This window comes from Hoplias malabaricus, chromosome 14, assembly GCF_029633855.1.
Source record: "Hoplias malabaricus isolate fHopMal1 chromosome 14, fHopMal1.hap1, whole genome shotgun sequence".
Lineage (NCBI taxonomy): Eukaryota > Metazoa > Chordata > Actinopteri > Characiformes > Erythrinidae > Hoplias > Hoplias malabaricus.
The window spans coordinates 35017092-35042231 of record NC_089813.1 but is presented as its reverse complement, the minus strand read 5'-3'; the positions used below and the strand labels follow the sequence as shown (position 1 = coordinate 35042231).

General features: G+C 41.8%; 1 protein-coding gene across 1 annotated transcript in view; it reads right to left on the bottom strand.

Moving 5' to 3' along the window:
- The window catches only part of ntng2a (netrin g2a), an 84324-nt gene extending 59527 nt beyond the window's left edge, over positions 1-24797 (bottom strand). The window contains exons 1-3 of the mRNA XM_066644616.1: positions 24313-24797; positions 21910-22460; positions 8092-8735 (exon numbers count right to left, since the gene is read on the bottom strand). Coding sequence (XP_066500713.1) covers positions 8092-8735; positions 21910-22146 — 881 coding nt within the window. The 5' untranslated portion in view covers positions 22147-22460; positions 24313-24797. The remainder of the gene's footprint in view (positions 1-8091; positions 8736-21909; positions 22461-24312) is intronic.
- Positions 24798-25140: the final 343 nt, after the last annotated feature.

Sequence of the window (25140 nt, the reverse complement as noted above, 5' to 3'; positions counted from 1 at the left end):
GAGAAAGAAAGATAAAGACAGGAAATAGACCAATGGAGAGGAGAGGTAGAGAGAGAAAGAGAGAGAGAGAGAGAAGGAGAGAAAGAAGCTGCAGTGCATCAGATGATCACTTAGTACAGCCTCCAGGAATTCTCTCATTTAAGAATAATATCATGCCGTGGTGTAGGCTCTTACATCCTTCAATGCACAGAGAAAAGAGAGGAAATTCCCCCTGCACTCCCTGAGCTGAGGAGAACACACACACACACACACACACACACACACACACAATGAAAGATCCTCACAATGAACTGATAAAGTGAAAACAGTGCATTTCTGTACGTCTGTCTGTTTCACAGTTTTCCTTCACTACATTTAGAACAGTCACAATTTCTGAGTAAAAATATCAATATTAAAACAACAGGAGTTTGGTGTGTTCTCCCCATGGGTCTGGAGATAAATACTATAACAAAACCAGTAAATTGCTATGTCTATGTGGTTTCTGTGTTTAACTCGAGTGGAGGGCATAACTTAAACTTAAACAAGGAGAGAACTTGTCATCCTTTAGCGTATGATGTCACTACGATCTAAATCCGCTGTAAACAATGGTTAAACCATGAGATTTTACTGACTTGATGAGTTTATCTCTGCTTCTGTCCTGATTTCGACAGGTTTAACATCGCACAAGTTAAAGATTCAGAGTTCGTTCAAAAGTGCAAAAAGTGTGATGGAATGGAACTATTTTTCCTTGCGAAAGGTTGATAAACAAACAAACACATTCACGGTCTTCTTATCTTAAAAACTAATAACAAACGGTGATATCGAACTGCGGTATAATCGCAATAATACACGAGGTCCGTGCTATGATGTGAGATATTGGCACTGGTGTACTGATCTCGGGCACTTGGTCGCAGCTCTCCCTCTCGTGTATTATTGCGTAAGTGTTTTCTACAGTGGACTGATTAATCACGGGTCAATGGACATAGAAAGCCACGCGCAATCACATCAGAAGCCTTGATAAGAAACTGAACAAATTGCACGAAATGAATTGTGGGGGTGGGGGTAGGGGTGGACGATGTTGTCAAGCACTGCGGGAAACCTGGTGAGTGAATGTGTGAGTGTGTGTTGCCCTGCGAAGGACTGGCGCCCCCTCCAGGGTGTGTTCCTGCATTGCGCCCAGTGATTTCGTGGGGTCTCCTGGTTAAGCAGTAAAAATGAATGAATGAATACATGAATTAATGAATATTATAATGACCAATTGAATCAGCAACGAAGAACGAACTGCACTGATTATGTCCATCTTTAACAAAACCTAAATTGTAAGTTTCCGCAATCATTCCGAAAGCAAACTGTCAACACAAAAACATGGGAAATATTGGCTCTTTTTCGTTCTCAAACGTGTTCTTGTGTGCTCTGACGTCCTGTGTTCTTGCTTGATTTCATCCTTTTCTGCCCACGTCCCATCCTGACGTTCAAGAACACAGACACAAGAACTGTTAAAGTACCTGACTGGTGTTCTTCAGCTGCCCCAAATAATAAGAATGCATCAGTTCGTGACTCGCCAGCAAGAGCAACCTGAAGCTCCATCATTCACAGCGGTGTCATGAGTTCATTCTTGCGAGCTGACTTCTCAAGAACGTTCTTCTGTACGACACAAGACCATTCTTTATGTTTTTGCTGTTGAGAAACTGACATTGTCACACTGCTTGATGTTTCGAATATTGGATAACTGTAGCAGGTATTTTCTTTCTGGTAAAGAGAGATTTGATTTTACAGTACAGCCTTCACAGTTAAAGGAACACTAGGTATTTATTTTTACCTACAATTACAGCTTTAAAATCATGGTTACGTTCCACTGAGTTGTAATAGAAAGAACAGGGCCCCTGTCAATGCTACTCTGGGCTCAGCACTGCAGAAACTGCACAATGTAACTTTTAGAGGAGGGTAGGATTTCACCTCACATTGATTTCAGGACAGTGCTGTAAAGTTTAATTACACCCTGCAACTCTAAGGGGCGACCCTGAACTGGATAAGCAGTTATAGATAATGAATGAATGAATGAATGAATGAACTCTAAGGGGAACCCAGGAGCAGAAATACTAATCTTACCTAGCGTTCCTTTACATCACACTGCAGCTGAGTTTAAAGAGAAAATCACTGAAGAAAAGTTACAGCAAATGGCCCTTTTCCATCTGAAAAACATAATCAGACTGTCCACTTTGTCCAAGAATGCATTTACCAACACATTTCCCTGCCTCCTTTCTCCTCCTCATCTCATCTCACAGTGAGGTCTAAACCACTCCTGCACTCAGCACAAGGCAAATTAGAACAGAGTGGATCCGTCCGTGCTGCCGCAGCCTCTGCCCAACACCTGATCCACGCGCTGACAGTCTGACATTTCTAAAATCACTCGGAAGGAGGAAGTGACTGAGGGGTCAGAGAGGATAATGGCTCTGTCCAGATCTCAGACACAATGGATCCTTCCAAACAATCCATCTGTCCAGTCTGACGAGGCCAGAGCAGACTGCACGGACACTATCTACATCAGAACCTCCGACACTGGGACGATCAGTGTTCTGTGAGTCATCCGCTAGCATGAGCGGCCAATTTAAATTCTGATCATAGAGAGTGGGGGGGGGGGGCTTCCACAGTTTAGTAACCTTAGCAAAGTCACCACACAAAGTTTAAACTGGTAATAAAAAAAACATTTAAACATATTCATATCCTACATTTCATATTTTTAAGCCCCACACAACAATGTGAGACTGAACTTATCTGAATTTTCCTTTCCACCTTTAATTCTGCAGGAGTAACACAGCACCACAGGGAACTGATGGAGCATTTAAGGTGGAACAAAAAAGGAGATGCAGATGAATACGAAGCAGAGATTCATCGTTACATGTCTAAAACTAAGCTTTACAAACCTAATGAAGTTCTTTTTGTTCAGCTCTGAGAGCACACACCTGGCCATAAGCCAGAGAGAGAGAGCGTTACACATTTGTTGTCAGCTATAATGTCATATAAACTGGTAATCTGGACATGACCTGTTAATAAAAACCCTAAAGGAAAACCTGGTGCATGTGTTTGAGATTCGTAGACAGCACAGAGACTGTCAGAAGACTCTCACGGGCAGAATAGGTTCCCAGTTCTGTTTTGAAGCATCTTATCAGGTTACTTTCAACACGTTAAACTCTAAAAATATCTGGTTCCTATCAATACCACTGTGAATATTTTTGACTTGATAAGTTTCTCTAAAAAGAAGTGTAATATTTCATCTTAAAAATAACAGAATGAATGATTTCCTTGAGTAGACATTACGATCGAGTTTACTACTAAAACTGAAGTCAGATTTAATAAATAAATACAATTAAAGATGCAAGACTGGACGTGAATGGATTCCACATACGTTCAGGTACACAAACACACACACAGCACTACACTAACCCCACTCTCAGCAGCCCTCTGGCCTCCCCCTCATCAGCATGACTTCTGTGTGTTCGCCAGTGAGAGCTCAAGGACATCAGCCCGACAGGAAAGGCTTCCGTTCACACTCTCCTCAGCTCCACCTCGCTCTGCCGCGGTCTATCGGCTTCTGAGCATATCGACAGAACAGCATTATCGGCTCCAGAGAGGCCTTTCAACATCAGCAACTAACACTGCTGATCTCAATACTGCACTCATACACCACAGAGACAGACACAGTGAGACATACAGACTGTAGATTCTAGAAAAATTAACACTGACTAATTTTGATATTTGAGTATCTGTAAAAGTTAATGTGTGGATATTTGACTAATTACAGAGATGAAAAAAAGCATTATTTATTTTGGGCTGTTTTACCTCTACCCGAGTTGGCCCCTCTCCTGTACCAGGTATTGTTATGGGACCAAAATCAGTAGGAAATGCTGGGTCAGACTTTGGGGGTAAAATAATGAATTCGATCCAATCCTGTAACAAACCTGTCCTGAAACAGCACATGATGTTTTGAGTATCTTATGCCTGCAGTGAAGTAGTGTTTGTGTACAGTTTTAAAAGTGTACTCAAATTTATTTAACTCACAAACGTAAACAGAAAGGATGTTTTCACTAATTAACTTGACTGAGTTTTGAAAGACACATTTAGAATCTGATGCCTGCAACAGACTCCAATAAAGTTGGGACAGGGTTAAAATCCATCCATCCATCCATTACCTGTAAGCACTTATCCAGTTCACGGTCGCGGTGTGTACAGAGCCTACCTGGAATCATTGGGCGTAAGGCAGGAATACACCCTGGAGGGGGCGCCAGTCCTTCACAGGGCAACACACACACTCACACATTCACACCTACGGACACATTTGAGTCGCCAATCCACCTACCAACGTGTGTTTTTGGACTGTGGGAGGAAACCAGAGCACCCGGAGGAAACCCACGAAGACACAGAGAGAACACACCAACTCCTCACAGACAGTCACCCAGAGGAAACCCACGAAGACACAGAGAGAACACACCAACTCCTCACAGACAGTCACCCGGAGGAAACCCACGAAGACACAGGGAGAACACACCAACTCCTCACAGACAGTCACCCAGAGGAAACCCACGAAGACACAGGGAGAACACACCAACTCCTCACAGACAGTCACCCGGAGCAGGAATCGAACCCACAACCTCCAGGTCCCTGGAGCTGTGTGACTGCGACACTACCTGCTGCGCCACCGTGCCGTCCCAGGGTTAAAATAAGAAATGTAAATAAATTTCACACAGTTTTGAAGCATTAAACTATAAAAATGTGAATATAAAAAGGTAGAAAAATTGTATCAACAGATCCCAAATAATTAAAAGATAGTAATGTGATAAACATAATTTTGTCCCAACTTTCTGGAGTGCGTTGCATGTCTCGAATTATTTAAAAAAAATGTCTATTTACAAAATATACACGGAATTGTTGTTCAGTGAAAACATTGAAAAGTCTATTACAGGGCGTCATACTCTCACCCGGTCACCCGTATATTGTGACCCAATGCGATGATCTAATTCAGGACCCCAAACACTACAGATGTTGTAATCTAAACCATTTAAATACTTCCAGTGCTAGTATTCAATTACCTGTTCACTCTCCTTGTACATACTCCACTGAAGATGGTGAAGGAGAGATGCAGCTGATGAGCTGATGCCTTTGCATAAATCAACATAATCCCAGGGAACTGGGCTTTCTTTATTTATTTCCTACCAGGTTTAATTAAGGTTCGCTCGATGTCTTTGGGATATTTGCCTGATTGAGGAAGAGGGAAGATCTCCCCTTGCTATTCCAGTATTTCCAAATCGGGCCTGATCTAGTGGGACTCCTGTTTGGGAGTGGAGTCTCTAAAGCCTGGATCACATGTCAGGCTGCAGCGCAGGGTGAGTGCTGGGGGGGTGAAAGAGAGAGAGACACGAAACCCAAGCACTTTCTTTCTTTCTTTCTCTTTCTCTCGCACAGTGAAGGGAAAAGCGGTGATCTAAAGCCGAAGCTGTATGCGGAGGTAGTGATGGCTCTTCGTTGTGCTGGTTGACGTGCAGAGCTGTAGCACATGAGGCTTTGTCAAAGTTTCCCTTTACCCCTGAAAGTGGCTGCTCAAGTATACTGCTCATAAATGTCATCAAAGCAGCAGAAAAAAGGGAGAGGGAGAAGAAAGGGATCATAGTTTCATTTCGTAGTCAGGTCCTATTTATAGACACACTCCACCAAAAGTGGCGATTTGGATAACTGGACAAAAAAAAAAGAGAAAAGAAAAACAAAGAATACATATCATCTAATCCTGGAAACAAGACACAAACCACAGAAGGAAATTAACAGCAGCCCCAACCCCCTTTTAAACAACTAACACTACATCTTACTCAATTAGCCGTGCTTGGCCCTTGTTGGTGTAGCCTATTTAGTGTAATTACAAGTCATTATAACTGCACGCTCGATGACAAGAGGAAATTAGGCGTGACAGAGAAAGCATTGTCGGCTCTTCACTGATTTGATTACAGCGTTAGCAGTGCACCACCCCCTCGTCCGTCCCATGCTCCGCAGAGTACATTTAGCGCGGCCCTCAGTGTCCAGCCAATCGGGGGAGGCCAAGGCATTTTCATTATTCAGCACTCGCTAAAACACTTCCCAATACTGTGGGATAAATAAAATATCCAGGAACAATCTCCAGCCATGTATTAGCTTAGCATTTCCAATCCCCGGGCCTGGTGATTACGGAAGCAGGCTGCATCAGTCAGGGCTTTGATGAGCCTCTCTCTGAGTCCATTTGTCTACTTAACCCAGCCCTCTGCCTGTCGCCCTTAAAACAATTTCCTGTTTGACATACTAGAATAACTATTGATTGCAGGGTTGTATTACCGGAGGTTTGAGCTGTGCATCGATGCCCTCGTCGCACACATTTTTATCATGGGTATATTTGCCGACAGTTATATCCAGAACAACGGAGAAATTAGTTGTCTGTGATGGAACAGCTTCCCATAAGAGCACCCTGTCATTTTTTTGCAGAGAAATATTGTTATATCCAAAGCTTTAAAAAAAATGTCTCAATCAGAGGCAACAAATGCAATACCAAAGTCAATCCAACTGGTTTACGGCCCACTGCTCTCACAACTAACTCAAAAGTGCTTTTGAAAGAAGGCATCGTTTCTTGACTCCCAAAATAAAGCTAAAACTTAAAATTATAATGTGGGTCCTGCAAAAAAAAAAAGGTATCTTCTATCATCTTTATGGAGCCCCTGAAGGGACAAAGGTGAAAATTTCTTTTTAGGGAAAAATCTCGTGAGCACCACTTAGTATGTCTTTCTGTTTCTAGAATGCCTGCTATTTCTGTGGTGTAGGTATTCTGTAGCTCAAATGGATATTGGTGAGTTTGTAGAGGGATTCTTTCAGCTAGGTGTCAAATATTGAGACATAAAGGTTATTCCATGTTAGAAAATAAAGCTGTGGCATTCGGATGCCACAAGCCGCTAAATATTTAGCCTGATGATCTGTACTCTCCCAATATAACTCACACACAACTTGTCATCTTTAAGTCATTGAATATATGTTTCTATAATGCGACGTGACTTCAAACAGTTAAATAGGTCTTCGTCCCTGATGGTGGAGATACAGCAAACCCTCTCCTTCCCTGCCATGTTGCCAGACAGAGAATCACATGGTGCTCACGACTTACTAAGAGGTGCTCATGAGACTGTTCCCTGAAAAATAATTTTCACCATGTCCCTTCAGGGCCTCCGTACATCTTAGATCAGAGGTATTCAAAATTTTTTTTCCTGATAGGCCCCCCTCCTTTTTTTTTTTTTTAACCTTCCCACCCCAGCCCTCATACCAAGTAAGCAAGCTTTTGCATCCCATTTGTTCAGGACTTTTATTATATGTTATTTAAAGGTGTATCTCCTCATCCAGTTGCCCATAAGCAGCCCAGCTCTATGATTTTACAATTCTCACCTGACACTAATGTCGACTCTTTACAATAAATAAATAAAATAAAGCAGCGTTATGAAATTTCTTTGTGGAAATAAGAAAATCAATATTTTTCAATCTGCTTTCCCTGCAATTCTTTCGCCCCACCTAGGGGGGCACGCCCTGCAGTGTTTACGAAGCTCCGGTCTCGGTGTGGTATTAGGGAAAACGTATTTGTAGATGTTTAGGCAAAAGAGACCTCCAAAATGTTCAACAGCATGAACCGAGATGAGGATACTGCCCTACTTCTGCTCCATAGGTGGATAATATTGACTTATTTTTGTCATCACTTAACGTGTAACTGATGCCACATTTGGGAAAGTGCTAACTGCATGAGAGTAAACAAAGTGAAAGTGACTTTCTGTGGTAATTCAAACAGTCAATTTTAAACTTTAGCCATGTACAAACAGGACAAAGATTCTAAACGTAAACAAACCAGAGAGAACCAAATTTCCCCAGAATCGTTGACACTGCCTTTAAGTAATTGTGATCAGGTGATTATGTAATAACTGCGAAAGGCCTATTAACAGTTACAGCCTTGACACTGAGCCCAGTGTTACAGAACCGACTCTTGGCTGTATTAATCTTGATTCAGTTCTTTAGCAGCTGATTCCACCACATTTCCAAGCAATATTCTACATATTGAGATCTTACCTGGCTGTCACCTCTATGTTGGAGATGGCATAAAAGTACTTGAGCAGGTTGTCCCTCTGGACATAGGTTCCTCCAAGAGCAGGTCTCATGAGTCGCAGCCTCAGATCGGTGAAGGTGAAGAAGTCTCGCAAGCCTTTCATACTCTCCATCCGTGTGTAAAGATTGTCCATGTTCAGCAGCTTAGGCCCTGCAAAGATGGCAAAGCGGTGGCGAACTTCAAAGCGCATAATCTTCTCGTTCTTGGAGCCCACCCAGCGGGAGTACTGCTCAGTGCAGATGACCCGGGTAACGTTGGCTGCAGAGAGGTCCTCCACTCTCTTGGCCGGCATTTCGAAGGCGTCCATGCAGTCACCTGCGTAGTACTGATACGGCTGCCAGCTCCGACCTTTGTCCAGTGACTTCTCCAGCACCATCATGGTGGGCCGGCCATACTCAAAGGTGATCTCGATGTCGTCAGTCACCTCCAGGCTCTTGTTCCACGACAGGGTGATGTTGGCCTGCAGTGGCTCCGGGTAGCGGCTCCATGTTACCGTCTGCCAATAGGTGATGAGGCCGCTGCGTTCCCGGTCCTGCATGAGCTGTGGAGGGTGGGCCAGGTCCGGTGAGGAGGCGTCACATTCATCACTGCACAGGTATGGGTTTTCCTACACAGGGAACACAGAGACATTTTCGGTCAGTTTTTTAGAAGATATTTTTCTCTCATCCCTAAAGTCTGTCATTAGCACTGCTGTGAGGACTAACCGCCTTCGCGCTACTGCTCCGTTAATACAGTGGCTGAATGGATTAGCCTGTGGACTGCCATGTCACCCCTGCCCCTTTAAGACATCTGTAAGCAACACCCATAGCAGCAGACGGTTATCAGCTAACAGTCACATTAAACATCACCTAGTCTGTTTTTGTGGATTTAGAGCACTGTTCGATTTTTTGTACAACTGAACTGGGCTCCCATTGTTTGAAAATGTAACTCAGAATATGCAAGCCAGTTCTGTTTTTTGATATGGTTTGACAGATCTTGCTATATATTTAATACATCACCTTTCAACAGCCGGTTAATCACTTCTCTTTAACATAACAAAGTGGCTATTATTATTCATTCATTCAATCGTTCATTTACTGTAACAGCTTAATCCTGACCAGGGTCTCGGTGGGTCTGGATAATCACTACAGAGAATCACTGGGCGTTAGTCCATCACAGGGCACCACACACGCACCCACTGTAAATCATCCCAAATGTATGGAATGATGCTCCATTACTGCAGAGAACTCAATGCCTCTGCTCCATAGGCAAATACTTAGGTCTCTACCTGATAAGTAGCATTGGACATAATGTGTACATATACTGAAAATTCTTTTAAGTGTTGAGTTATTATCTTTACAATATCTTCCCCCTTATTACTTCTCCACCACAATCCTCCGGTCCCCACGCATCACTGAAATCCATCAAAACTGCCGCCCCATGTGGCTCCCACACTAAACCTCCACCATTGTTATCCTGACAGGAATCCTGTCACCACTAACTCGTGACACGGTGCTAAGCAGAGTGTTTGCCCACTGCTTGGCAGCAGCAGGGACCCATGTCAGTAAACAGAGAGTACGATCGTTTGCACTCTGGTGGTCCACATACACACACACACACACACACACACACACTAACACACTCATACACACCTCTAGGTCTCAGAAGCCTTGTTCGATTAACACTAAGACACGTCTCAACTCACTAAACACCCCTTTTATGAAAGGCTGTCAGATAAAGGTGCCAGATAACGTTCATTTAACATGAACCTGTGCCATTGATCATTTATCAGATCTGTCCTGTCACTTTTCAAGTTTGATGGCTTTTTGTTGCACACTTCAGATAACTGTTACATTTGTTATAGCTACTTGATATTTGTTTCTTTAGCATCTACTAACATTTAAAATGTACTTTCAATCTGAGAGGAAGCTATTATTCCCAAACTACTCAAACACTCCTCTACCCCACAGTCTGAAAAAATGAAATTCCATATTGTGAGCTTGTGTTTTTCAAGCTTTACAAGTTTGTGCCACCACAAACTTTATCTTCGAGTTAAAAACTGTCCATCATGATGTTCTGAATAGCTGCAATAATGACTTCAGCTGAAAAAGTGACTTGTTTTGTTTGGCCTCATGGCACATGTACAGGAGATTCCTTCTCATACACAGCAGAATCTGTAGGAGATAACTAAGGTCTCTGATATATAATAATTATTTCCTAATGAAAAAATATCTACTAATTTTCTTGTACTTCAGATCTGATGACATAGGGTTTTATTAAAAGGACCATAAAAGTACTCCCTAAGCAAGTATATCCTTTTAAAGGGTGCAATATAATTAAAAGAAAAAAACTTGTTCAGTGCCTGTGAACATTAATTTTTGGATCTGGAGCAGCTACCAACCCACAAACCCACCGAACTGGACCCACGTTTATGCGAGAGAACAATGGACTTAAACGAACAGAGAAAACGAGAATAGAAAATACCGAACCAAGCGAAAGTGACTAAAAACTGCTCCTTGATCCTCACAACTCTGGCTTAGGGTTGAAGTGAATGCTGGCTCATTCTCATTTAAAGAAAAAACAACAACAGCAAAGAGAAACTAGCCTAGTTTTGCTGAACCGCCACTAGCCATATAGCCGTAGTCACAGAGGATTTTCTGGCATTTCAAAAACAGGAAAGGCCCAGGATACATACCCTTGTCATTGGAAGGTCTGGAGAAGGTTTGGTGCTTCATATCAATGCCTTTTTTTACATGTGTTTTTTATTATGAGACTGTGTTGTACCACCACAAAATATCTCCCCAACACTTCCCTTTACGGTATTTCAGGCAAAGACACTCACGTGAATTAAGACAAATTCAGCAGTCCTTCTCTCTGAGATATAACAGGGGTGTAGATATAATGCTGCTGAGTTCCGTGCCGTCCTGCTGAGCTTGTGAACTAACAAACACAGAGCCAAGTCTCTGCCCAACGCAGCTCCAGAAACATACAAACAGTGTGTGTTCCTGTCTTATTTCATATTATTCAGCCACGGTTCACTCTGAAGAACCTACTATTCTTTGGTTCCAGGGAACGAACTTTTTGGGTTCGTAAACCAATTTATGTTGGTGGAAATGCGCAGAATGGTTCCAAATTTAGTTCATGAAATGGAGTGCAAAATATGGCTGAACTAACTACAGACGGTGCAGTAGCGCCACCTTAAGTTGTCTCTGTGAAATAAGGCTGAACTAACAGTTCCTAATCACACATGTGCATTTCAACTTTAGGAGTCAGTCAGTCAGTCAGTAAGCAAAAGCGCCTCTTCTAGGCCGGGCAAGAAGGCGGTCCAACAAAAAGGCACGGAAACTGGTCGTTCTGAACGGGGTGGTTTAGAACATATGTGTTTTGATCCTTGTGGTATTTTGACCAAAGCATGTCAAAGATGTTTCATAGCACCCAGAACTGTGTTAACTTGGAAAAAGTTTACAAATGCCCCCTTTAACTCAGTCTGAACAAAATAAATATCATAAAACAAAACATTATTTTGGGGTGGTGCAGTCACACAGCTCCAGGAACCTGGAGGTTGTGGGTTCGATTCCCGCTCCGGGAGTGTCTTTGAGGAGTTGGTGTGTTCTCTCTGTGCCGGGTGGGTTTCCTCCGGGTGCTCCGGTTTCCTCCCACAGTCCAAAAACACATGTTGGTAGGTGGATTGGTGACTCAAAACTGTCCGTAGGTGTGAGTGAATGTGTGAGTGTGTGTGTTGCCCTCTGAAGGACTGGCGCCCCCTCCAGGGTGTATTCCCACCTTGCGCCCAATGATTCCAGGTAGGCTCTGGACCCACCGCGACCTTGAATTGGATAAGCGCTTACAGATAATGGAAAAACATTATTTTGACATGGAGATGTCACATTTTGAGCCTCAGATGAAAGGAGACAAAGACTTTTCCCGTATGTGGTCGAAAAAGCCTTTCTTACAAGTAGCATGAGACAAACAAAAGTATGCTTATACTGCTCTGGTGAAAAATAAAAAAAGTCAGATGCAGAGAAGCTCTTCGTACACGATCTTAAAGTCACCATAAATAATCTGCAGGTTGTTGATCATCATTCCCTTATGCAGCATTTCAGTCACTTGATTTCTTACAGGAATTAATTAATCTTTGAGGGATAAAAACTATAAATTCATATCAGTTCAGTTAATAAGCTGAAGTTCAACACAGCAGATATTCCTCTGTACAGCTATCCTTCAAGTAATAAATTGGACTCAATCTGCAAACTGAAATTATCTCTTGACCTGCTTCTAAAAACAAGTGAACTGACTCGACCCTGATTTAAGACCTAGGCCTGTATCACTGACCCGATTTAAGAACGAGGCTGGTCATGTGGTCACGTCTTCATAATAGGATGTAAACTAGTCAAGAATAGAAAATAAAAGGGTATTTTCAACTCAAGTACCTTTTAAATTCCTGGATTATTTTTCATAGCGTCAGGGACCTGTCTGCTGATATTTATTTAACAGTGCCCACCTGTCTGTGACTCTTCCTTAACAACATGAGAGTCACGCTAATCCAGGCTCACAGGTTAAGCTGGAACCTAATTCTTTACACAAGACAAAGCATAAGACAGAGCATTTAGAGCACAGAGTTAGAACAAGTTGCAGTGGCACTACAAGCCATCACAGAAAAACAATCAAAAAAAAAAAATCATTTACAAAGAAACCGATCTGACCAAATTCATTATTTTAAAGTGACTTTAACTACAGTAAATTTGGATGTGAAGTAGTCATGCTAAGCCCTTTGGGTTGTGTGATGTGTTTAGCATGCAGCGTCTATACTGTTTATACAGTGTGTCTCTAGTGCATGCAGCACAATTATCACATATGCTCTGATGAAATTAGCCTAATGACATTAGCAGAGTAATTAGCAGCAAACACCTACCAGTGGGGATTCCTGACCTTCAGCTATAGCACTGTTTACCCTGTCGTCTTTTATGTTTTACAGAAAAACCAAATCAGTTTTTTGTTTGTCTGTTTGTTTGTTTGTTTTTTAAAGACAAAATACAGGGAATAGAGCTGGAATATGAACCAAAAATAAATAAACAAATATACATGAGAGTGATATGAAGAACAGTGTTTATATAGAGACAAGCATGACTTTGTTGTGCAACCCAGAGGCAGGTGTCAGGATTTAGACATGTAGTGTGTGATACTAACAAGTGACTACAGGCTTCTTTACATCTTATGCAATGTCTTAAATAAAGAACAGATATTAGGATGTTTGCTTCATAGTTTGCACTTGCTCTCATGAGGCATGTGCTCATTTTTTTCAAAAGTAAAACTCTCAGTCAATTTTCAAATGAGAGGATCCACTAAACTCAGACCTCGAGTTTGATTCAGTTCCACAGTGGTGTGTGTGGCAGAGGCAAGGGGGCTTGTGCTGGATCTGGTTTTCTAGCGTCTTGTAAGAGGAGACTATAGACGATTCTGGAGAACTACTGTTCTCACAGCAAAACAAACCACACCACATCTTTTTTTTTAAAGAACTCCGCATCTTTCAAGGTGTTTGAGTAAGAAACTGTACCTAGTTCAGGTTGAAGAGTGACTTCACTGTTTAAATTTGTAACTCAAGCTGTTTAGCTTTGTAGCACATTCAGTGCGTTTTCATGTGTTTACTTTTATGGAAAATTAGTGATCAATGTCAATTCCACCTTAAGTAACCCATCTGAAAGAGAAAAAAATAGGCCAATATTACTCACCTTTGGAGCAGGAATTGTCCGTTCCATTACAGCAAAAGTTAACATTACTCACTTAAAAAGTAGGAATATAGCAATATCCTCATCTCGTTTAATGCTTTTCAACATTTAGAGGTCTCTCCATTGTCTAAAATAACCTTCAGATACCAGAGAAAGCCTAGCATACCGGACCGACACACTTAGTTTAATTTTACAAAACACATCCTCTGAACAAATGTTTAACTTTAGAAGTCGTAAATGTCGCCTATAAGGGGTCAAATGGGTTTGACCTGAAATACTAAGGTAGAATAGATTTATTGTAACATGGTGTAGTGCGGCTAAATAAAGCCTCATAAAAAAATATGGTTTTGGGGTTCCCAATTGGTGCAGCGGTCTAAAGGTTGGCCCTATCAGAGAGAGAGAGCCAGTCCAGTCGCCCCAGATGCCTCAAGGTTCCAAGACGTCATCACAAATCCAGACAGCATTGGTGTATGTAATGAATCTGGGTACTTGTTGGTCTCCTCCAGTGCGTTGGGCTGTCCAATGGCACCGTGTTAGTGCCAGAGCAGAAAGAGTCGGTGGCAGATGTCAAGTGTGCTATATGAAGCCTCCCAGTGATGGTGGCATTGTGTGTGATATGTGGAGTTCAGCTAATAACTAACATGGTGGAATTGGAGATGTTTAATGATTGGATGAAATTATTGGGCTATGAAAGAATAATAAAAAAAAAGAGTGTGGTGTTTGAATTTTACATTTTTTTCACAAAGAACCCATCAAGAGCTACCACTGCTGGATGCTTACAGGCCTAGGCAATCAAAGGCATTCCTCTAGCACTCATACTCTTGCAGTCTAATATGGCCATGGTGCACCTACAAAGCTTTAAAGTAGCACAGAGAGGCAATTTATCCAGCTATATTTTTTCAGTACAGTCAATAACATTCTTATCATTAAGATGCACTAGGCCACTTCATCTTTCATAGAAATTTCCTCCCATTTGTCATTCCCCGACTGCATTTGTGACAACATTTATAGCACCTTAAAAAAGTGCTCTGTGTATCAGTAGTTTATGAGTAGGTCTTTAGGAGAGGCTCTTAAACTTACAGTGTCCCATAAAGTGCAATCAGTATGTAGCTGTCTGAAGGACTGGAGTGATGGGAGCTAAGCTGTGGGCTGCAGGCGTCACACAGAGGGAGAGTGTGCTGTTAGTGGTGTACCTGGAGAGGTGGCCCTCTTTTTTTCTGCCACGTGAGTTAATTACAGTGAAGGCGTCTCCCCCAGGGCCTGCTGGCATACAGCAGCTGCAGCTACCTAATTATACTGGCTAGAAAAGAGCACACCCCAGCCTTCATTCACCTTCAGATTGCCACAAAACAACACATTTTAATATTTAAGCATATATCTCATCAACGATGAGCAGAATTAATTGATTGGCTGTTTTTAATTTCCCTCCAGCAGATGGGAAAAAATAATATCAATTACCACCTCTGCCTCTCACTGAGCCAAAGAGCTCAGAGGCCGCGCCCCTGATAATGAATATCACTCAGAATATGTCTTGATATAGAAGAACACTGAATGTGTTTGAGTGTGTGCGCATCTAACAGTAAAGGATGTATGAGTTTCATTTGTGTAGGGATTGAAACATGGTAGCACTGAAAAAAAATCTATTTTTTTGCATGCTTTACACAGCAGTTCATTACAATCGTGCCTCTGCATTTAATACCCTGAATGTAGAGAATTCACACACATGTCCACTAGGAGCCAGGGAGCATGCACGCACACACACACACCAGAAAAGCCAGGCAGCCATTGCTGTGCCCAGGGAGCCAGAGATGTTGTGGGTTCCCTTGTTTTTCATACTGGTTAAGGGAATCAATCAGCCAATAACTGTGTCCCAGGCCCGCTTCGCTAACCTTTAGACCATGGCTGCTCCATTATTCCACATGCCAAAGTTTTACTTGCACTTCTTCCAACTGCATTTGGGGCAGATTTTAATGAGTTAAAAGAACGGTATGTAATAATTTTAGCTGAAAATTACAGCTTCAAAAACATTGTGATGCTTCACTGTGCTGTAATAGGGGGAACAGAGCATCTGTGTTTGCTACTCCAGGCTCAGCACTGCAGAAATTTTACTATGTAACTTTCAGAGGAGGGTAGGAAACCACCACCCATCCCTCCCCACACACCACTGATTTCATAGCAAACCAAATTCTTACCTAGTGTTCTTTATGGACAACATATCGTGGCCCACACATTCAGTTGGACAAATTGAAATGAGTAAGAAATCAAACTTTAATAAGAATCATTTGCCATCTGTGTGTACAAGAAGAACTAATATGTTCAAATGACAACTACAGACACTCAAAAGTGCCAAAGCGACATTTTCTTGCTCTCTCGGAGACCACGCAGCATGAGTGCAGGGGCAGCCATGGCGCTGTTTCAGCAATTCCTGACTGGAGCTTTAAAGAATTTGAAGTGCATTCATATTGATGATCCAGGATGCATTAGAAGCTTTAAAGCCAGTTAAGGCTCACTGTGTTTCAGAGCTCACTGCTGATGTCCATGACGCTGCAGAACACTCCTAGTCATAAAATCACTATTTCGTTCCAATATGTGCATTTGGAATGGTTCAATAACAGGGCTACTGTTACTCTCCACTGGAGACCAGAATATGTGTATTGTAATATTATAACCTTCTGCACAATTACAGCGTATATTTTTCAAATATTACTAAACAGTTATGCTGCTAACTCTGACTGTATACATTTATATACAAAGCCCTGTCACAATATTATGACCACGTCTTTGTTTCTACACTCACTGTTCATTCTCTAAGCTCCACTGCTCATCCTGGAGCACACTGTAGTTCTACAATTACAGCCTGGAGTCCATGTGTTTCTCTGCATACTTTCTTACCCCGCTTTCACTGTGTGCTTCAATGGTCAGGACCCCTACCAGAGCAGGTATGGTTTGGGTGGTGGGTCATTCTCAATGCTGCAGAGACACTGACGCGGTGGTGATGGTGTGTTAGTACGTGTTATGCTGCTAAAAGTGGATCAGACCCAGCACTCTTGAGCTTCTAAACACAGTGTCCACTCACTGTCCACTCTGTTAGACACACCTACCTCGTTGGTCCACCTTGCAGATCAGAGTAAGTCTGAGAGAGCAGATCATCTGTCGCAGCACAGTTTGTGTTGGTTGTCCTCAGGTCGTCCTTTATCTGTCAACACAGGACCCCTCCCACAGAAGGCTGTTAGCTGGATAGGTTTGGTTGGTGGACTGTTCTCAGTTCAGCATTGACACAGAGCTTTAAAAACTCCAGCTCAGATGGACTACAGATTGTAACAGCAGAACAACAGTGTGCTCCTGTATGGTCAGTGGAGTTGAGAGAATAACCAAGGCATAGCCACTGTAAGAGGCCCAGGTGAAAGGACTGTGGAGAATGGAGATGTAGCGAACTTAACCACTGTCCCTTATTATTATTACTCAGAGTCACCCTCCAAATAGCACAAAGTGACCAGACTGTGCGGTGACAGGACGATGGATTAGCACATAAATCTCAGTAATTTGAAGAATCCCCGAAGACCTGAGAAGGCACGAAAACAAGCAGCAGGGGATTATTGCAAACCGACACAAACACAACGGGATGGACCCGTCCCCCTGTGGGACCATGCGAGGGGCTGGGGGGGAAGTACGAGGTCTGCACTCATGAAAAATTCAGGAAAAAAAAAACAAAATAGCCACAGAGGTGAACCACATCTTCCAACCTAATTAACAATTGTGTGTACGAGGCATGTTCTCTGGTCCACCACCGGTGCACAGTCCACCAAAAAGCTTTCAAAATCTGTACCAAATGGTTCAGCTTTTCCCAGGATGCACCACACAGCCGTACAGTTACTCTAGCTGCTATTTTTAGAGCGGGCTGTTGGTGCATTTCTAAACGGGAGACTCCGATATGGAACAGGATTACTGCTGCCGAGGAACGCACCTTCTTTCAAATAAGATGCCCTAGCACGGGATCCGCAATAGAAGCTACAGTCTCACTTCAAAAAAAAAGAGATGAAATGAGTTCACAGACACACAAACAATATCTCTGCATGCTCAGATGTGTGTGTGTGTGTGTGTTTGTGTGTGTGTGTGTGTGTGTGTGTGCATGCAGTCAGGTCAGGCTTCATCTTTCTGCTTAGCTAAGCTGAGATCCTCCCTTCACTTTGCTCCCTTACTTTCTTCCCATCTCTCTCTCTTTCTCTCCCTCTTTCTCTCCCTCATTAGCCGTACATACAATGCGAGCTTCCAGCAGGGGCTAACATCACGTTCGGGAAAAAGCAAAGCGCTGAGTAAAAATGCAACGGCATCTCCTGTGGGCGCTGAGTGACTGAAATTTCCTCTAAATCTTTAATGAGCCGGAAAGCTTCTCCAAAGAAAGTGAAGTTACTGAATCTGGAGGGGCTCATGCTTGATCAATTAACTCACTTCACAAAGGAAGGGGTGGGGGGTGGGGGGGGATGTCAGTTGTACACACTTTAATAGCGGCTTAATGGAGTAGCAAACATGCCATATCAAATACATGGCTTGCATTTCTCGACAGGTAAGGAGGAGCTCCAGCTTCCAGCCTTACTTCTGTCTCATCGGAAGTCAAGTGCCTGGTTAATTATGTGTGCATACTTCCATCATCCTCTAAAACCATTAATGCTGCACGAAGTATCAATATTAGAGCCCCTTTATTACTCCCAAAACTGCACGTCAGCTTTAGAGACTTATGTCTGAATGAGTCAATCATATCTTTTACACGAGTGATTCATGATGTCGGCAGCCGTTATACTTCCTAGAGTTATCTCAATCCGTCTGTCAGAGAGCGCTAAATTGCAACAGCTGTTTTAAAATGTATGCTGTTAAATATAAAATATCTGGGCTCCCAAGTGGGGCAATCGTCTAAGCATTGGCCTCATCGTCCAAGGATTGCAAGTATGCCTGTTCTAAGCCAGTCCTCACTCTCAGGGTGGCTCCTCGCACTTTTTAGTTTATTGCAGTGAGTAATAAACTATAAACAGGGCATATTACGTCCCTTTTTTCAGAAGTAAACAGAGCTCCCTCTGGTCTTTATGAAACATCTGTGAAATGTTTTGGTCAAACTACCACAAGGATCAAACACAACACCACAATTCTTCCTCGGTCTACACAGCCCTGTTCAGAAAAGATGGTTTCTGCAAGCCATTTCTGCAAGGATTCTGTTTCTTAGCTGTTTACATTTTGACCGTTTTTAATCATTTTTAATACATATTTGTCAGGGCTTGTCGTTTACTCCATTTAACCTCATGTTTGTGCTCTCACTAAAAGAAGGGTCCAGTTTTGTGATACTTAAACAAGAGGGGGCTCAACTGTAGCTTTGGAGGTTTGTAGTTTATATTGGATTTATGTAGGTTAGAGGTTTAAAACTTGTGAGTTACAAGCCAGTTACATGATGTCCACTAAAACAGGTCCTGTTTAATTGTGTTTAATGCAGTGGAGTATGTCAAACACCCATTTTAAAAGCTGAAAATCAGTTCTTAAAAAGTTAAATATAAGGATTCAAATCATCCAACATTTGGTGTACTGATGTGTCACAATATGGCATTGCTCCAAAGAATCCATTTTGACATCTTTACATTGAACAGTGCAGGATAACATACTCATTAATATTGGGTAAAGAGGTCCTTAAGGTGGAATGGATCTGAAGTCGTGGGTGCCAGAGAGGGCTCAGCACTTTTAAAGTGCTTGGCCCCCTAAATATTGCACCTCCAACCATACATCTAAACACAAAGTGTTAGGAGCATGAGATGAACAGTCAGCTTTTATCAATCGCTAGAGAAAACTGCTGACGTTGTTCCACCCACTCTGCTAAAACACCTCTCGTCTGTCTTCTGCTCACTAAGCCATCTCGAGTTAACATGCAAAAACGGAAAAGCTGTGTCTTATTAGTATGCATGAAAACTACGCCCTTGTGTGGGGTTATTTTGACAGAGCAAGCAGCGTGTGAACTGCGTTGAACACAAGAAATCTGATCCAGCAATCAGAATGAAAGGAAGGAGGTACCAAAGAGAGTGCAAAGAACAAAAAACTTTTGACTTCAAACTTTAACGTGCAAGAGGCAGGTGATAAATATAATGTTTTAGTACCTAAAAATGACTCTTGATAAGAGTGACACGGTGCTTTGATTCAGTAATTAAAATTCAAAAAGGAAGAGTCCTTGAAAGACAAGGAAATCACAGGGTTCTTTATTCAAGCTTCATGTTTTGACTTTAGCAATGGTCTGTCTGGTGGAAGAGATTTTATATAATCCACATACAAATATAAAAAATCAATTTTCTCGAAATGCTTTTTAAGACAAGCTACACTCTTTTTGTCAATTTTTGACAAACAACATAACAATGCATAATTGGACTTGTTTATGATGACTTAATTCAAACTGTTACTATGTAATTAACATATAGATCCACAATTAAAAGAAATTTTGACACTCATTTAAACCCTTAACACAGTTTCAGTGGCAAGAGCTTATGAAGTCCAGTTGCTTAGTGTGCCCTCCACGTGCCACATGGCGCCCAGCGGCAGTGTGACATCACTTTGCCAACAATGCCCAAGTCCGCCCTGACTTTTACCCCCAAGCTCAGCTCAACACGTCTGAATTAGCACTCTATCACACACACACACACACACTCTCTCTCTGTGGCTCGTCGCATAGTAGCAGCCCAGCTGGACAAATCCTCCATCCCATTATTCTGCAATCAAACTCCTGGCTCAGAGCCCATAGCATCAGTTGGTCGAATCTTTGATGGAGATTAAGAACCCTCCGTTACCAACATGCATCAGCGTGAAAGGGCCAGTCAAGCAAAAACACAAAAGGAATCCAATAGTGGATCATCGTGGAAAACAACCCTCTTAAATATAAAGCTACCAGTAAAGTAAACTATACCTAAGCTCTGCGATTCACCCACATCATCTAGATGTCACAAGCTACATTTTCAGTGATGCCACAGCCATCCACATACAAGAGTGTAAGGGAATATTATTAGCCTCCCTCTTTCTGAATGGCCACGATGTCCATCCCCCTCCACACAGTGTGATGTTAGACAACACATCCATCTGTTATGTAACATAATAAAATTGGCAGTTAGCATTACCATCTAACCATGTTTAGCTGTTCAATGACAACGAAGTCAAGATGGCCGGCTTTACGCGTCTTGCGTAAATCACTTTACCCTTCATCCCTTTGGCAGAATCATGTGTAAGATGCCTAGCTATTGGGGGAATTGGTGACTATGAAACTGGATAAAAAATCCAACCATTCCCATAACTCATTAATCACATTTATTTTAAGAGTGTAGGTTTGTTAAATATCTGCAACATAGGCTCACTTAGAAGCTGAGCAAAAATTTAAAAAGAAGCAGGTGGATCAATAAATGTGCAGTGGTGCCTAGGGGACGAAGCAAGAGGCAACCACAAACTCTAAATGTTCCAGAACTTCTAATGAGTAATCAATCAGACAAAATAGACATAACGCATTAAACAAATGCTTAATGATTATAATTAAATTTAAATTATTAATCTATGCATTTTTTTACAGACTGTGTGAGAAAACCATGGTGGCATGAATTCCACTTAATAACGGAGATCCTCTGTAACTTATGAATCTTTTTCAGAAAGTCTCACTTCCTAAACTAAAGTAACAGGGGATTCTGCCATTAATTCTTCATCCATTACAAATCAAGAGCATTATTAATGTGACAGCCTGAGAAATGTGTACATTTTTTGTTAGTGTTTATGATTTGACTGCATTACATCTATATGATTCAGGATTTATTGATCGCAGCGCAAGCCACCTGTTGGTGAGAGCTACATCACTTCCGCACTACAATCGCATACTCATGAAATCACAATAAAACTGCCTGGTATCTTTTAAAAAATTAAAAACATTAGATGGCATAATAAAAAACATCTTAACCTGAATACTGATCCCTTTAATATTAAATGATTTATAATGCTTTTTTAAATGAATAATAAGGGTGCAGCTAAGGCATTAAACCATGGCTGACCCTTCTAAATGCCAAAAAGATCTCTTACCAAAGTGCAGAATCTTTCAGGGGGATTCCCGCAGGTGATATCTGGTGGGTCCACTCTGATCTGCATGTAGTCCTTCATGGACATGGGTTTGGGCTGGCAGGCATAATACTCCCATGTGGGTCCATCATCAGTGCTGACCAGTGACTTACATATGTCGTACTGGCCAAGAGTCAGAAGGACACAGTGGAGGAAGAGGGACACCTGTAAGAGCATGGCACTGGGTACGACCGTAGGCATGGACAGTTAAGCGATGCCACAGCTGGACAGTTGGCGATATCACCTTAGACAATGGGCTTGTCTCATCGTTTGGGATCTTGACCGTTCGCCTGAGCGTCCACTTTCTTCTTTCTGGGTGCCAGCTGGAAACTGAACGAGAAGCTGATTGGAAGGTTTTCTGCATGAACAGGAGTTTGGACTTGATTAACCTACGGTGACATTGCAGGTGGGATTCGGGTGATCATCTCTTCATCTGTGGGCAGTAAACTCCACAGGTCTTCCTCATGCTGCAGACATGCGCCGATCATCAGTGGCTTTCATCCTTCATTTTCTGTCTAAGAAATGAAATAAAGATGAAATGAGAAGAAAAGTACCGGCTCTACACTGCATTAAAAAATGAAAAGAAACTAAAACGTGTGAGGCAATATTCCCATGTGGCTCAGCTAAAACGGGACAAATCTCAAATGCTCTGCTATCTTTAGATATAAGAGGAAATGCACGGAAATAGGAAAATAATGCTCACAAGCCTAAATAACTCTGCCCTGACAAATACCTGACAATCTGACAAAAAGCAGATCCAGAATAAATGTTTATGGGATTGTGGGATGTAAGCAAGTTGAAGAATTCTGTTATAATATAATTACACTTCCTGTAGATATATTGCATTGTAACTGACCGTAAAAGCTAGCTAAAGATAAAAGATGAATTCCACCATTTTGTAAAATTTCAGAATGATTAAGTCATTACAGAGTAAACAAATCATTCTGAGAGATTTGATGTTTAAAGCTCTGATCTACAAATACTCTGTTCACAAGAGTGTAAGAGATATCACACAGCTAGTTATTACACTAAAAAGTCACAAAAACATTGGCTAATGCCTGTAAAACATATATTAACATTTACTGGTTCATGGCGGAGAGGTACGTGAAGGGCCTCCTAAGACAAAATAGTACCCATAGACAATGGGTATTTTTGTTTGTATGTTATTGGTTTACCATTGTTTTAACATCACCAACATTACATTGAAAAAGCTCAGATATTTGTAGGATCACTAGTGGCTTTAAGTTGTGGTTCCTATCTCGACCAGAGTCAGAAGAACGCAATACATTTACAACACACAACTTGTACATGAATACTTTAATTTGAATGTTAACAAAAGTTAGAAAAATTGGGAAACAAAATGGCGGACTTGTAATTTTCTCTGTAAACAAATTCCAGTGTAAAACGACAGAACCCCTAATATATTCCAGATGTATTTAGTGTTCCCTTTTTTCAGCTCAAAAATGAAGTGTAGCCTAAAGCTACTCAAGTTCAGAATATAATATCAAAGAAACTCATGCAACTTTTATGTTTCGCAGCTGTATTTTTAAATTCAACCCAAATGAGTGCGGAGAGACTGAGTCTGATTAACCGTTTATAAAGTGACGGTTGCAGAAAGGTGGACGCCCCTCGTCAAATTAGATGTTTCATCCGACATTTTCTAAGTCCAATAATAACACACGTCTTCATTTTTTAACGCTAAATTGTTATTTGTTTGCTGAATATAGCATTCCTGAAAATCGAACTTGTGTAAAACTTAAGGCACTTTACTTCTGTAGTAAATGAGCACTTGTGTACTTATAATACGTCTTGTGTATATATAGGCTATATTTTTTAAAAATGGTATTTAAAAAGTGTGAATATACCTGGAAAGACTGACGATAGAAAGGGTTTTGAAGTCCAAATGTATACCATAATGGTACACCACATTAGATACGTTTTTTTTTTCAGAAGGACAGCTGAATAGCCTGTTTTTAATTTTTAATAAGTTTTAAATTAATGTCAGGACGTCAAAAGCCTGGAGTAGAAGCAATGAATATGAAATTAAGGCAACTTAAAAAATGTAATATAATAGAGTGCAACTCTGTGTCCTAAAGGAACAGAAGACACAACCTAAAGGCAACATTAACAGTGAGACTGAAAGGTACCACTAAAGTCACAATTTTTCTGACCGTACCTTTAAGAAATGTGCTTTTTAAATGTGTCTAAACTCATTTTCACTCAGAAATTAAAGCTAAAATGACTATTTGTCCAAGGTTGCGCAAACTTTACTATGCGGCTGAAATAAAACGGCCCCTCAGACGTCTTTATCTACAGCTAAGAAAGGCAATAAGAGCAGAAATAAACTTTTACATTGACCTTACTTACCCCGAGTCCTGGTCCTGATACGCCATTTCACCTCTAAACCACTGCAACTTCATGAAACGGAGCTTCACCGTCAGGAGCATCATCTCCTTCCAGCACTGGAAACGATAGACTTCTGCATGTCCAAAGAAATGCAATTTCTCAAACGCTTTGTACTTTCTCTTTTTCGTTTTTTTGTTGAAGTTCTAGCCTCTCGTCCTCAGCTTCGTTTGAGCTTTCTTTCTGCTCCCCGTCCTGAACGCCTCTCCTTTCAGCAGAATCCCGCCCTTACTACTCTCTCTCTCTCTCTCTGTCTCTCTCCTCTTTCTCTACTCTCTCCTCCTCTTCCGTGATCTGGATCTTATCTCCCTATCTCCCAATCTCTCTCTCTCTCTCTCTCTCTCTCGGCTCAACGCCGCTATCTAATGCTCTCGCTCGGTAGCCTCCTCCTGTTGTGTGTTCTTTCTGTGTTCTCTCCCGCTGCCTGTGTACCTGAGCTCAGTGCTAAAGTTTCTGTGTATTTGGAGGATATAAAGCGTCCCGGGAGCAGCTGAGGCTTAAAGAGGCAGAGCGGCGGTCACATGACTCTCTCGGAGCACCTGAGACAGGAATATCAACTTCAGATCCAAACTTAAAAACCCCTCCCGTGAAATAAGCAGCGACGCCATTCAGTTCAGAAACTGAAGTGTTGCAAAGACCATCTCAAAAAGGGTACATTCAGACAGACAAGCTTTATTACATCATAAACCTAAGAAACCAATTGTGCAGGGTCGGCTTTTCAGGTTGTGTGCGAGTGGTGGGGTGGGGTAGGGTTGAGTGGAGAAATAGAGGCAGAGAGTTACATCTAAACCA